This window comes from Calypte anna, chromosome 20 (assembly GCF_003957555.1).
Source record: "Calypte anna isolate BGI_N300 chromosome 20, bCalAnn1_v1.p, whole genome shotgun sequence".
NCBI classification, from domain to species: domain Eukaryota; kingdom Metazoa; phylum Chordata; class Aves; order Apodiformes; family Trochilidae; genus Calypte; species Calypte anna.
Genome location: NC_044265.1, coordinates 5,519,289 through 5,533,068, shown reverse-complemented (window position 1 = coordinate 5,533,068; position 13,780 = coordinate 5,519,289). Strand labels below are relative to the sequence as shown.

The 13,780-nt window shown below is 45.7% G+C and overlaps 1 protein-coding gene across 1 annotated transcript in view; it reads left to right on the top strand.

The window, feature by feature from the left end:
* PPP1R16B (protein phosphatase 1 regulatory subunit 16B) overlaps positions 1–12,302 on the top strand; it is a 58,236-nt gene extending 45,934 nt beyond the window's left edge. The window contains exons 3-11 of the mRNA XM_030463300.1: positions 822–892; positions 2,839–2,984; positions 5,148–5,251; positions 5,898–6,022; positions 7,949–8,074; positions 8,458–8,533; positions 9,602–9,731; positions 10,442–10,610; positions 11,232–12,302. Of these exons, the coding sequence (XP_030319160.1) occupies positions 822–892; positions 2,839–2,984; positions 5,148–5,251; positions 5,898–6,022; positions 7,949–8,074; positions 8,458–8,533; positions 9,602–9,731; positions 10,442–10,610; positions 11,232–11,753 (1,469 nt within the window). The 3' untranslated portion in view covers positions 11,754–12,302. The remainder of the gene's footprint in view (positions 1–821; positions 893–2,838; positions 2,985–5,147; positions 5,252–5,897; positions 6,023–7,948; positions 8,075–8,457; positions 8,534–9,601; positions 9,732–10,441; positions 10,611–11,231) is intronic.
* The last annotated feature ends 1,478 nt before the right edge of the window (positions 12,303–13,780 follow it).

The following is a 13,780-nucleotide window of genomic DNA, read 5'->3' as shown; positions in this document are numbered from 1 at the left end:
CAGAAGATGGGTATAGCTTGAGATCTGTCAGCTGCACTGAATTTGAAGAGTTTCTGGTGTTGCTATTCATTACTTCCTCTGCCAGCCTTATTTCTATTACCCCTTGCAAGATCCGTATCTCTGAGCAAACTTTGTTTGACTTAGAGGCTAATGGATTTTCATGTGTTTCAGAAATTTGCATTTTAATGGAATAAATCTTACCCTTTCCCTCCAAAGCAACAATAAGAAAATTAAAGCCTCTGGAAAGCTTTCTTCAAGTACTCAAAAGTTTATGTGAAGTGTCCAAAGCAACCCCACTGTATTTTAGATGTGCCAGGCCCCTGAACATATTTGTCCTTTTGTCTCAGACTGGTCACTTCTTGACACAAAACCTCATCCCCTCCTGCACTGAGATCTCCCTTGTAGTTGTAACTAAGGCCCCCAAACTCCCTGAGTGTCTTTGAGCTCTCCTGGGCTGCAAAGTGCAGAGGTTGCAAAGGTCAAGATAAAAATGTAGATTGTTCCAGCACAGCCATATGAAGATGATAGCTGTGATAGCTGTGTCTCCTTTGAAAGGAAGCTGGGGTAAAATTGTATGCTGGTGCTCTCTGCTGGATAAACCCAAGAAGGTCTGTTTCTCACCAGCCCTGCCATGGCTGTGGGTTGGTGCTGGTACTGGAGTACAGCCTCAGCTGGCTCTGAGGTTTCCTGCAGCTCTGCCTGTGCTGGGACACTGATGGTGTGGGTTGCCTTTGGCTTGAACTGGCCAGGGCTAGCTGAGAGCAAGAAGTGTGTTGGGATTCCTGATCTGACTCCTTCCCTCCTACCTCCTTCCCTTGCAGTGTGCTACTTGCTGAAGAGCAACGTCAGCCCAGACCTCTGCAATGAAGATGGATTAACTGCACTGCATCAGGTGAGGGGTTAGGAGGAGGTCACAGCTCCCTGTTCTGCATGGTCCTATCTTCCTGCTGCCCTCTGGACAGAGTTGGGGTAAATGGAGAGAGAGCTCCTGAGAGAGCATTTGTTTGCTTGGTTAAAGCAATGAAACTTCACCATGTTGTCCTGATGATTCCATTTCCTGAAGAACAAATGAAAATCTAAACCCCTTCTCTTACTGTACCCCAGACTTCATTTAGAGCTCAGGAGCTGGGGCTGGGTTTCAGATGTGAACATTTCTCCCATCCTTTAATCTTTGTGGGCCTTAAAGAAGATAAAGTTAATTTTAGAGACTTTGCCAACCCATGAGTTTTGAACTAGATAAATGATGCACAGGATGCTTGGAGAGCAGACATTGCTCTCTGGAGGCCCAGAAACCTCCAAAAGTCTGTATGAGGTGGCAGCAGCCTTGCCATAGTGATGTGTACATCTGTGTCCCTCCTCGGAGCCTCTGCACTGATTCCATAAGGGTTTTTCTATTCTTCCTGAGGCCTCCATCCCCACCCCTCCTCACGAGTCCTGATTTTAAGCGTGAAAGCATCAGGAGAGGCAGTGTGTGGCCCCATGGGTCTGTGCCCAGCAGCTGCTGCCTCCCCCGCCCCAAACAACAGTGGTGTGGTTGTCACACGGCTCCGAGGGCGGAATGGGGACTTGTGGTCTTCTTGCCATCAGTCCCTGCTGTCAATGCTCCCATTGAGCTGGGATTTTGCATTCTTCTGCAAGCCTCTAGCAGGTCTCTTCAAAGCTGTTGGGTTTTTTAAGATGTTTGCTTAAAAAGGCAAACTGGCTTCCAGGAGAATAAAAGGTCCCCACCACCACCTCCCAAGAGATGTCATTCTGCACAAATGGAAATGTTGTCAGCCTCATAGTTTTACCTGAGAGGTGGAGGGAGAATCCCACCTTGCCCACCGCAGGGTCAGTTATTGTAAAGGTGCATTTGGGAGCTGAGGTGGGAACTTTGCATCCACTGAAATGAATTGAATCTCTGAACAGAAAGAAGCTCCTGAGTGTTGCCTGCTGGCAGTGAAGGCTGCAGTTACCCTGCTGTGATAACTTGGCTGGGTGACAAGCATGGCTTTAACCTCACTTCCAGAACAAACAGTAAACAGAAATAGAAATGCATATGAAGTCCTTATCACTCAGCTGCTAAAATGTGGTTGTGGGGTGTAATTCAGCCCCATTCCAAGCCCATACTGCAGAGCTGAGCAGAGTCTCCTGTGTGGGTCTGCAGTAATGTGTAAGACCACTAACAGGCTTCCTGAAAAAGAATTTTTATTTTAGTGCCTATATCATACATGTCAAGAAGCGAGCACAAGGTGGATCAAAGAGCAAATTCCACCTCCCTCAGAGGAAGGTGGCTGAGGCTGCCCCTGGCATGGAGGATGCTGAGTTTTTTCAGGAAATGAAAGGTGCCCTCTGAAGCACCTCATAATTCTGGGAATGCAGTTTGCATCTCCTCAGATAACTGTGGTAGGTAGCCTGAGCTTTTACCCTTTTACTCATCACATGCCAGTGTGTGGGATTTTCTTTAAGAAAAGGGAATGTCAGCTTGTCAGCTCATCCCTTGGTATGTGGTTATACTGGTTAGGGTGAATTTCTGTTGTGTTTGCTTTTGAATATGGAAGACCCAGTGGAACAGAAGCTGTGTTGCATATTTGCTATTGTTCTCTTACTGCTTCTGCCCCCAAACCAGAAGGCCCTGTAAAACACCAGTGACCTTCAGTCCTTCCAATGTCATCCTGCATGGTGCCTTTCTGACCTGCTTGTGTTCAGCTTAATGTTTAATTCTGTTGGAGATGCTCATTGCCAAAAACTGCAGGATAAAGCAGGTCTCTACATCCAGATGCAGTTGAGCAGGTATGAGCCTTTATCTTCCCAAACTTTTAAAAAAAAACTAATCTGTTTCCATCCCTCCCTCACCAGTGCTGCATAGACAACTATGAAGAGATAGTCAAGCTCCTCCTCAGCCATGGGGCCAATGTCAATGCAAAGGACAACGAGCTGTGGACTCCCTTGCATGCAGCAGCTACGTGTGGGCACATCAACCTGGTGAAGATCCTCATCCAACAGTAGGTGGCTCTTGGTGGCTGTCCCTTTCTGCAGCTCTGATTCAATCCATAGCTTCTGTGGATGGAAACCAAGACTACTTAGTACCTTGGGAAACTGCAGCAGTGGTGATTATTCCCTGCTTTCAGGCTATACATGGGATTCCCTCCTGTGTGGGGGCAAAAGGGAGTGGAGGAGAAAGGCTAAGGAGGCACATTAAAATCCTAGGTGACTTGACTTGGTCTCTTGAAGCTTCCTGGAGACCAGGCTAAAATTTGCCACATTTTGCCTATTCTCTGGTGTGGACCTGTCTGGTTTTGTGCAGGTTGAACCACACTCACTCAATGGGTAGAAATGGGAGGAACCAGCAGGAATCCACCCCCAAGCTTTTAAACATCACTTCAGGTCTTCCAGCCACAGCAGGAAATGTAGGAGGACAGCAGGATGTTTGTATAGCTTGTATAGTATTTGTTGACCCAAATACTTGGGTCAACTTTGTGACCTTTCTTACTGGCTCTCAATTAGTGACCAGTTGGCTTCTTGCAGTGTGTCTGTGCTCCAGTGGGGTGACACAGGGTGCTTGTGCTGGACCTTCCACTTGACTTTGCCAAAGTCATAAAGATCAAGTCTTTCCTAGACTCACCTGCAAGGAGGAGGAAGGCAGGTGTGTTTTGAGCTGTTCCATGTGCAGCATTTAATGGGCATCGGGAGCAGACAGAGTGTGGAGCCTCTCCTGCATTCCCTGGAGCAATGGTGTAGAGGGCAGAAGGTGCTTGGGAAGTGTGGATGTGGTGCCACACACAGCAGTGCCTCCTGCCTCTCCCTTGGGCAGGGAGACTTCTCCCTGTGCTGTGGTCATCTGAGAGATTAGCACTGAAAATCCCTTCTTTGTCTCCTTCCTTCTCTGGAGGAAGTGGAGTACAGGATACAATTATCCTATGCAGGATGTTTACACTTGGGTCTGGAGAAAATAGAGCAAACAAATGTGGAATGATTCTTAGTTGAATATAAGGGAGTGGCATGAGGATGGGTGACAAGGTGAGGAACAGGAGGTTCTGAGGCCCTACTTGTTGAAAGCTGCCCTGTACTGAGTAGTTGCCAACAAATCTGGATTCTAGTAGCCTAATGTCATCATCCCATGCTTGGAAACAGTTTTCCCCTGGGCTTCTGAGGAATGGGATTGATTTTATTTGTTTGCTAGTCAAAGTTGTCCTTTACAGGAGATCTCACATATCAAATGACTGGTTAAACACTGCCACTGAAGGCAATGTTATGGGTAGTGGAGCCCATGAAGCCCCTCAGAGGAATTAGCCAAAAAAGATGTCCAGTTGCTTTTTTGTTTGCTGATTAAACTGATGCTGCTACTTTGCAAATGTGAATCTCAGTGTAGTTTGCTCTGCACAGGCAGAGGGGTGAAAAGTAAATAGAGGGCCAGGAATCTTACTGCAAGTGGATGCTGTCTGCTCTTCTTCCAAGGTTGCTAACTCCAAAGTAGATGACAGTTCAGCTGAGGACTATTTAATAGATGGAAAAAAATGGCATGGTACAGGAGGTGCTGTAAATTTTCTGTTTTGTGGGGATATGGAGACAGTGACCAATGCAGCTGGCAATTTTGCTTCCAAATAGTGACCTGCTGGAGTTGATACAGAGCTGACTTGGAGAAGTACTTTTTGACAATCAGGAAGAAAAAGTCCACAGTTGACAAGATATTTTTTAATTACTATTTTTTGGCAATGTGCCCTGGGCGAGATGGAAGGCTCCCTCCACCATTCAGCCTGTATCTTCCATTATTTTTCTGGTCCTTGAAACTTTTCACTGAAGGACTGCCATGCCCAAATAACAAGTACCTGGTAGCTGCTTGGCATTAATACCCAGAAATTCAGCAACTAAATTACTTTTGTCATTGAGAAGCTGCCAGTCTGGCCAGTGCCAGGACCAGGAGAGAACAGGAGCTCAGTGGCTCACGTGCCCCTCAGCCCTTGAAGGAGGTGTAGGAAGCTGCTTTTCCTCCACTTCTGGAATTTATCTCCCCTGACCGTGGCTTTGCTCCAAAGCTTTCTGATCTCACACAACTCTCGGTGACATTTGGGCAACAATTAAACACCAGTTAGATTTTGCTAAACATCTATCCCAGCATTTGCCCTGCCCATGGTCCTTTCTGGTGTAACTCTGCTTTCCCCTTGCAGTGGGGCAGACTTGCTGGCAGTAAATGCAGATGGCAACATGCCCTATGACCTCTGTGAAGATGAACCAACTCTGGATGTCATTGAGACTTGCATGGCCTATCAAGGTAAGGAGTCTAAGTTCAGGTAAAATACAAAAATGGGTCAATGTAGTACTGAAAACTGCCTCGTTTCTCAGCTCTTCATTTGCCTCTGGAGAAAGGCAGAGGCAAATTATGCCTGGCACAATTTCTCAGAATCTGAGTCTGTCAAGTTTCTCTGATTCCTAAATAATGATTGGAATCAGGGGTTGGGCTCTTTTACCAAACGACTTTCAACAAGACAAGAGGGCATGGACTTAAGTTGTGCCAGGGGAAGTTTAGGTTAGATATTAGAAAGAATTTCTTTACGGAAAGAGTGATCCGTCATTGGAATGGGCTGCCCACTGAAGTGGTGGATTCTCCATCCCTGGAGATATTTAAAAAAAGACTGGATGTGGCACTCAGTGCCATGGTCTAGCAACCGCAACGGTGGTTCAAGGGTTGGACTCGATGATCTCTGAGGTCCCTTCCAACCCAGCCAATTCTATGATTCTATGATTCTATGATTCTATGAATGATGAGGGTGAAAGTCATCTGTCAGTCCCTTCAGCTGCATGGCCTCTCAGGAGGCTGTGAGGTCATATCAACCAGGAATTACTAAATCTAATTTCATTCAACCAGTGGAGACAAAGACCATTTCCAACTCTTCTCTCTGTAACTGGAATTTTAACAGGAATTACACAGGAGAGGATCAATGAGATGCGGGCTGCTCCAGAGCAGGTCATGATCTGTGACATTCATGACATACTTGCCACTGGACAGGACCTGAACAGGACTGATGCCCAGGGTGCTACACTGGTGAGTGAAACTGCTGCAGCTTCACTTCTGCCTTCCTTCAGCTGCAGGGTATGAAACCTGCCTGGTGGCAGGAGTTACACAAAATCAACACCTACAAGTCCCTGAGAGGAGCGAGGAAGCTATTTTGATCTTTTCTCCTGATTTAGTTTATTGTCAAGATGGAAGAGGTACTCCATCCATGCTGACATAACTTGGTGTCAGGTGGTAGAGCTCTGTCAGATATCCTGCTGAGCTCCTTGGTCCTTGGCTGCTACCAAAGATTCAAGAAATCCTGCAATGAGAGCTTGTGCTGACCTCTGGGGAAGTGAGATTGAAAGACCTAAAAGTCATGTCTTGCTTTTTTCAAGTTTTGTTGTCTGACCTGACTCCCACAGAGGAGACGTGACAGTCCTCTGCATTTCGTGGGAGCAGGATCTGGTGCTGGACATTCTGGAGACTTTCTGCCTCCTCTTCTTTCTGCTTTGCATAGTGTCTGGCTCCTACGGAGTTCATGGAGAGCTGTGTTTAGTTATGGAGGGTGGCATTTGCCCCTGGGCAGAGGAGAGCACCAGGAGAAATGCAAGCTGGCAGCTGATTTGACTGGACAGGAACCAAGAAGGTGGAACAGTCCTCATCCTGCTCCCTTCTTTTGTTTCACACACAAATGTGTGTTTCAAGCCCTCACTTAAAGCAGTTCTAAAAGTTCAGTAGTGCTGTCATATGTGTTGAGCCTTCCATACAACTTCGACCACTTGATGCTTGGGTCCAGGCGCAATTGGTGTATGGGACATTTTGTGTCATTTGTTTGATGGGCAGACCACAGCAGTGCATTCAGGTTTCCTATCCTAAATTGTCACCTGTAGCATATACCAGAAGCATAAAGGGAGGACATTCTCCATGCAAGATAAACTTGGATGACTGAAGCATTTATTGCAGCTCATTTTTATTTTATGTGCTTTCCCCTTTAACAAGGTTTATATTCAAAAATTTAAGCAGACCTCTTGGCTTTCAATTTTAAGTCACCTCCAGTGATTCCTTGTTAATTCATGTGCCCTCTCTAGGTTATGACCCCGTGCCATAAAATTTATGTAGAAATTAATTGAATTGCCAGAAAGCATCAGAACTTATTTCCAGAGGAATGTTTAGCTTCATGTGACGGATTCCACATGGAAATTGTTGACAAGAAGCTTTAATTCTGCTCTTCAGCACAGTTGCAGTAGGAGGAGTTCCAAGAGGAGTTCGTGCCTTCTGAGCAGTGCTTAGGTCAATGTTTGGCTCAGAGGTGCAACAGCAGACCCCAGTTATGAACATCTTCAGAGACACAGATAGTGTCATGGGGTTGTAAAGGAGATTATTATTGATGGCTCTGAAGGGATAGTTGCAGTTGGAAGCCAATCTCTGAAAAATCAGATAGTTTTAACCAGAAGGAGCCAACAGTTTAAATACTTCTGCTTCTCAAATGATGAAAACAATTATAGTCTGAGGAGAAGTGCACTTGCATAAAGAGAGTCCTGAATAATGCAAGCTGAAAATTTGATGGAAAAAAATCACAACCATGCATTCTTCTGGCATGAGGAACACTGTTCACAGTGGATAATATTCTCTGCTGCAGGCTTACATTCTGAGGGTGCTGTTTCCCTGCAGATCAGGAACCGCTTAAGAATCCTTGATTTAAAACTTGAAAAGACTGTTTCTTCTAACCCTAACCCTTTTTAACCTATTTTAAGAGCAGTTTCCTCTCCAAACAGAATTACATGCAATGTAATGAGTTTTAGTAAGAGGAACAAGCTGCTTGTGACCTGATGGAAATGGATCTGTCGGAGGTGAATTGTGCTGCCTGTCCAGGTCTAGATTCAGACATTATCCAAGAAATTCCACTAAAACTTGGTGTAAAAAACACATTCAGGGTCTTTGCAGGTGGTTCATGCTCTGTTCCTTGTCTCCTAGCTGCATATAGCTGCAGCCAATGGTTATCTGCATGCAGCTGAAGTCCTTCTTGACCAGGGGGCAAGCCTGGATGTTAAGGACTGGGACGGCTGGGAACCTCTTCATGCTGCAGCTTTCTGGGGACAGGTAATGATTTTGTTCTGGATGTCATGGATCAGAGTGACATTTCTTTCTGCCTGGGCAAATTATTCAGTCCTGTGCAAATAGAAGGAATCTGTACTAGGGCTGGACTCCATGGACAGTGTCAGATGAGGTCCTTGGGGCTCCAAAAAAAGAACCTGTTGCTGAGAAATTTGGGGAGAGTATGTCCGTGAAGTTGAGTGGCTGGAACAATGTTGAACGTTGTGTGTGTACCAGAATAATCTGAAATGCATTGAGCAGGCATGCCATTGCTTCTTATCTTATTCCAGCTTTTGAGCTTTGAGGAGGAAACCAATTGCCTAGCTTTGAGGAGGAAACCAATTGCTTAAAATACCTCTATCAGCTTGGCTTTCTTTGATTTTATTTAGATGCAGATGGCTGAGTTGCTTGTGTCCCATGGGGCTAGTTTGAGTGCCAGGACATCTTTGGATGAGATGCCAATAGGTGAGTTTACTAAGCTTAAAAAAAAAAAAAAAATCCCCAAGGAAAGCTTTTCTCCCTAAGTATTCTGGAGTCTTCACATGGAGCTTTCAGAAGCATTAACTTCATTTTCCAGGTGTCTTTATAATCAAGGTTACAGTAAATTTAACTGTGACTAAAGTGCCTGCTTTGTTACTTCTGAAAACACTTCTTCCTGCTCATAAAAACAAGGGAGAAAAAATTTCTCAAGGACCAAGTCTTTCTTCTTTGTGTTTCCACTCATATTTTACCTCTGTACCTCTGGGCTCTTCCACCGTAGCCTTGGACCTGAGTGGCTGTTGAGTGCAGCCCTAACTTTTGGGTGTCTCACTGGGCTTTGATGCCATGAAGTGTGGTGAGCTATGAGGGGATAGAGAGGAAAGAAAAAGCAAACATGAGTCCTGGAACAGCCTAGAAGTAAAAATGCCAGAGTCCTAGCAACTGACTGTGTGTATTTTAACCTTGTGCCACATTTGCTTTTGGCAAAAGGTTTTCTGAGTCTTAATTGAAAAATCTGTGCATCGTTGCTTTGAAGGTTGAAAAGTTCTTGTCTTCTACCCTGATCTGCTTTGCTTTTGTCTAGATTCTTTTTCATTTTGAAGGCTGAAGTGAAAATGCTGTATTCAGGGGAGCTGCAGTCTGATAGTTACAGAAATTTCTTTTCTTCCCATCTTGAAACAGACAACAGGGGTCAGAAGCATAGATAAAACAGGGGTCAGTTTATCTCTCCCCTTTTCATGGGTGAAGGCACAACATTCTGCAGAGGTGAGACAGAATCTAGCTGAATAGCTGGATTGTCACAAAGTTGAGCCCCTGTAGGAGTCAGCAGCTTGTCTTCTGCCCCTCTTCAGGTGTCCAGATCATTCTGCCTCCCCTCATTTGTTTAGAGATTAATACTCCAAAGCATATATTCTGCTTAAATTTCTCTGCTTGAATTTTCTCTTCCTCCTAGTGTTTGTAGTTGTATACACAGGGGAGGCACAGTTAGTAACCTGGTGTTGATGGTACCACAGGGAACCATCTGGTTAACGTGTTGGTTTGTGTGTGCCACAGATCTGTGTGAAGAGGAGGAGTTCAAGGTGTTACTTCTGGAGCTGAAACACAAACACGATGTGATCATGAAGTCTCAGATGAGGCATAAATCCTCCCTGAGTCGAAGGACCTCCAGCACTGGCAGCAGGGGGTAAGTTCCTGGTTCTCTGAAGGTCATCAGGGCAATAGCTTGGTCACCCAGATGTGGTTGCAGAGCACCCTGAGGTTGGCATGTGGAAAACAACCCTTCTGTCCTTTCTGAATGAACTCTGACAGGGAAAAGCTGAGTTTCTGATGCAGGAGTGGTTCATTCACTAGCAAGAGGTGCTGTTTCTTAGGGATCAAGTGGCTTTGCACTGTTGTGGTTTAAGAACTGCTCAGAACAGAGGACCAAGTGGTGAGAATTTGCCCTGTTAAACACTGATGATGGTGTCTGAGAATCAGTGTTTCAAATGGATTAACTTGAGCTTCTCAGCAATATGTCTGATGGCCATTTGCACAGGTCTTTAGAAGATATTTAGCAGACACCAAAGCAGTCCTGCAGACCACAAAGCTTCCTCAACAGCCCGTGGGCTCTGTCCCTCCACATTTCCCCCACTGGTTGCAGCGTAGGTTCCTTAGATGAGCTGTAGGAGATGTAATGCAGATTTGCAGTACCACTTAAAAACTCTTTCAAATTCCTCCCACCTTTAATACCCACACGAGTGCCTTTGCTATGCGTGGGTGCCAGGAAGCTCAGTTCACTTTCCATTCGAGTGGGAGAGGCTGTCAGGTGTGAGGAGGAGGTGGGAAGAACTGCAGGGTAAGAGGAAATGTTGTGTCCTGCTCACAGCTTCAATGCCCCTTCTCCTTGTCCCACAGGAAGGTGGTGAGGAGGGCCAGCCTCTCGGACAGGACAAACCTCTACAGGAAAGAGTGTGAGAAAGAAGCCATGGTCTGGCAGCAGCTGGGGGCTGCAGAAGAAGGAAGAAACTCAGCTCTCATTGGAGAAATTGGGGAGACTCGGTCTGACCAGGAGAATACAGACCCCGTAAGGACCCTTTCCTGTATTCTGGGAGTCACCAAGGAGGGCTGGTGTAGCACAGGTTTGATAGCAATAGGTGCTCTGGGATGAAAAGTGGTTGAAAAATTCATAAGCTTCATCCAGCGGATGCAAGCAAAAGACTTAATTTGCATTTGGCATAATTGGGATTTCTCACTCAAGTGGAAAGACAGTTTTGAATTTACAGATGCATAAGTAGTTCTGAGATAAGGCCCTAGTGAGCCAGGAAGTTCAGAAAAAAAATAGCAGATGCATTTCTCTTTACAGCTGTCAAGCTGGTAAAAAGTACACACAAAAGTATTGTAATCTTGGTTTGCTGTTACTTTTTTTTAATTCAGTTGCTGTCATGTTATATTAATATGCTTATCTATCTTTGTATTTATTTTATTTATTTATTCATTCATTTATTTATTTGTTTTAAGTGAGCCATTCCATGTTCCTGGCTGGGGCTTACAGCATCATAGGGTCCTTTTAGTGGGTGAGTTCAGTGCTTGTGCTGCAGCACCTGTCTGCCAGAAGGGCTGAGCAAGCTTAGGAAGTTGTCACAGGGATGAACCATGTAATGGGGGACAGGGGAAGATGCTCTTTTTTCATCTCTTCTTGTTACAGAATTCAGTGCTGGAGAACTCTTCCCTCCTTCCAGACTTAGCAAACAAGAGCACCCAGTGTGACTCGGAAATCCCCCTCCAGAATGGACTCACGGCATCTGCCAGCACTTACCCATACACCTTTTCCAACGGGGACATTTGGAGCATGCACCCTGAGCCCGACAGTAATCCAGGCCACATGCTGCCCTACAACAACCCCGGGCTCCCTGACCCCCAGCAGTTCTGGGGTACCTACAAGGAGCACAACCACCAAACACTCTCCGAACTGAAGCGGCAGCGAGCTGCAGCCAAACTCCTCAACCACCCCTTCCTCAGCACCCACTTTGGCAGCAGCGTGGGAGGAGCTGCTGAGAACGAGGGTGAGGCCAAGTCACACCTTATAGCATCCAGGACTTCTCCTTACAGCTCCAATGGGACCTCAGTGTATTACACAGTGTCCAGTGGTGATCCACCCCTCTTGAAATTCAAAGCTCCCATGGAGGAAATGGAAGAGAAGGTGCATGGGTGCTGCAGAATTTCCTAGTCTCATCTCTTTCTCACCTCAGAGGGAACAAGACATGGGTGGGCTGGTTGGATCCATCGCAGGGGCCAGGTTGGTTGCATTCCAAAGGGAGAATCTGGTCATGGACATCCTTGACTGCAGCAGCCTTGTTCATCTTGAATTGTCCTTTACCCTGCCAATTACTTCCATTGCAGCTGAACGAGTAATGCAGGTGGAGCAAGGCTCTTGGGAGAGGAAGGGATGCACATCAGTGTGATGTAAAAAGAGTCACCCTAGTCTTGCTCCCTGGGGAAGAAGGTATGGTGCACTGCTTCCCCATCTTTGGGAAGTCATGAGATGCCTTGCAACGGAGAAAGGATCTGAATTAAAATCTTTGCATCTGAGCCTCTTGGTGTAAGTCACCAAGCTTCTGGAAGGTGACAGTTCACACCTGAATTTTCACTTGTGGGTGATGCATATATCCTGGAGAGGAGTTCAACCCCCTCTTGAGATTTGCAAGAGTGAGCAGAGCTGTCCTCCATTCGGCTGGATCCAGCACTTAGAGGGTCTGAGCAACAAGCAAGCATAGGTGCAGCACTTGATTTAGGAGGTTTGCAAGGTGGTATCTCCTTGCAGTGACAGCTCATCCTCAAAAACTGCACTGGCTGGGTCCTGTTCTGCTCATGTAAACTCATCACTACAGACTGCCATCAGGTTCGAAGCAGAACTTTTCCTGGAACAGGCTTCACTCAGTAGGCTTTAAAACTGATGTTGCAATAAGGGGCCCTGGCAATAGAATTTTTCCTGCAATAAAATACTGACAAAGGTCTATATTGGGATAAGTAATTTAAAAACCTTATTTGTACTGTTTAGAGTCTTAATTTGTTAAAACTGAAGAGACTTTTGCTGATCTCACTTTCCTATTGATTCTGTTCGTTTACTCTGTACACTAAACACAGATACTACGGGCAGTGTGCTTTGCATTCCGATTTTTCTGGATTTCCAGAACCACAGGACTCAGGAGGGATGAGAAGGGAAGGCTTGCCAACACTAATCTAGAAACATCATCCAAGTGTTTCTTAATCTCCCTAGATGTTATGACACGTGCATTAACCTGGAGTTTTTGGCTGACAAATAACTGTTAAATCATGGCTTTGCTACTTGAACATTGCAGCAGGGCAAGAGATTTTGGGGGAGGAGGGGTGTCTCTTTTTTTTCAGCTCCCATGCTAAAATCATCAGCTGTCAGTCATCATAGGAGCTGTTAGAAGACTTAAATGCTTCTGTGGCTGTGCAGTAAATAGCAAAGTCTCTCTGTAGCAGAGCAGGGATGAGAGGCTACCTGAGAAATGGTGGAACCTGGGGGGTTGGCACTGGCTCTTCAAGTTAAAGCTTTGTGTACCTGGAGGAAGTGAAAGTGGGAGACAGCTCTGAGGAACTGTACACAGCTGTGTTAAAAAGTTATAGCTACAGGAGTAACTCTAAACCCTCAGCCCTTTCTCTGCATATAGGAGCTACTGCACCTGTAACTATTTGCCTGCATGAACATGTGTCTTCTTGAGCAGTTGAAATTCCAAGCACTGACAACATAAACCTGTTGGGTCTCTGTGAACCACCAGTGGATAAAATCCAGCTCATGTAGTTGGGCTTCAGCCACAAAACTGCAAGTGCGGCTTCCACCCATCTTCCTTTCAGCTGGTGGCTGTTAGACAACATGACACTTGGCAAGTACCCCTGTGGGAATCCTCACAGCCTTCTTTTCTAGGATATAAAAAACTGACTTAGGCTGCCACTGACTGTTAAGTGCTACCCTCTGCTCCCCATCAAATCTAGCCCATGACTGGGGCTGGATATATTATAGTACAGGGCACTGGGCTTCTCATTCTCACCTCCTTGGGGTGTCAGAGGTGGCTGTGTCACCACCACAACCATGCTGTGCAGGGAACACTTTTGGACCTGTGAGGTTACTACCAGGCTGAAGATTTACTCTCTTGACCTCTGAAGAAACAATTCGTTTCCATCACCAGTTTTAGGAACAAATTAGAAAACTATAGCAATTGATCTGATTTT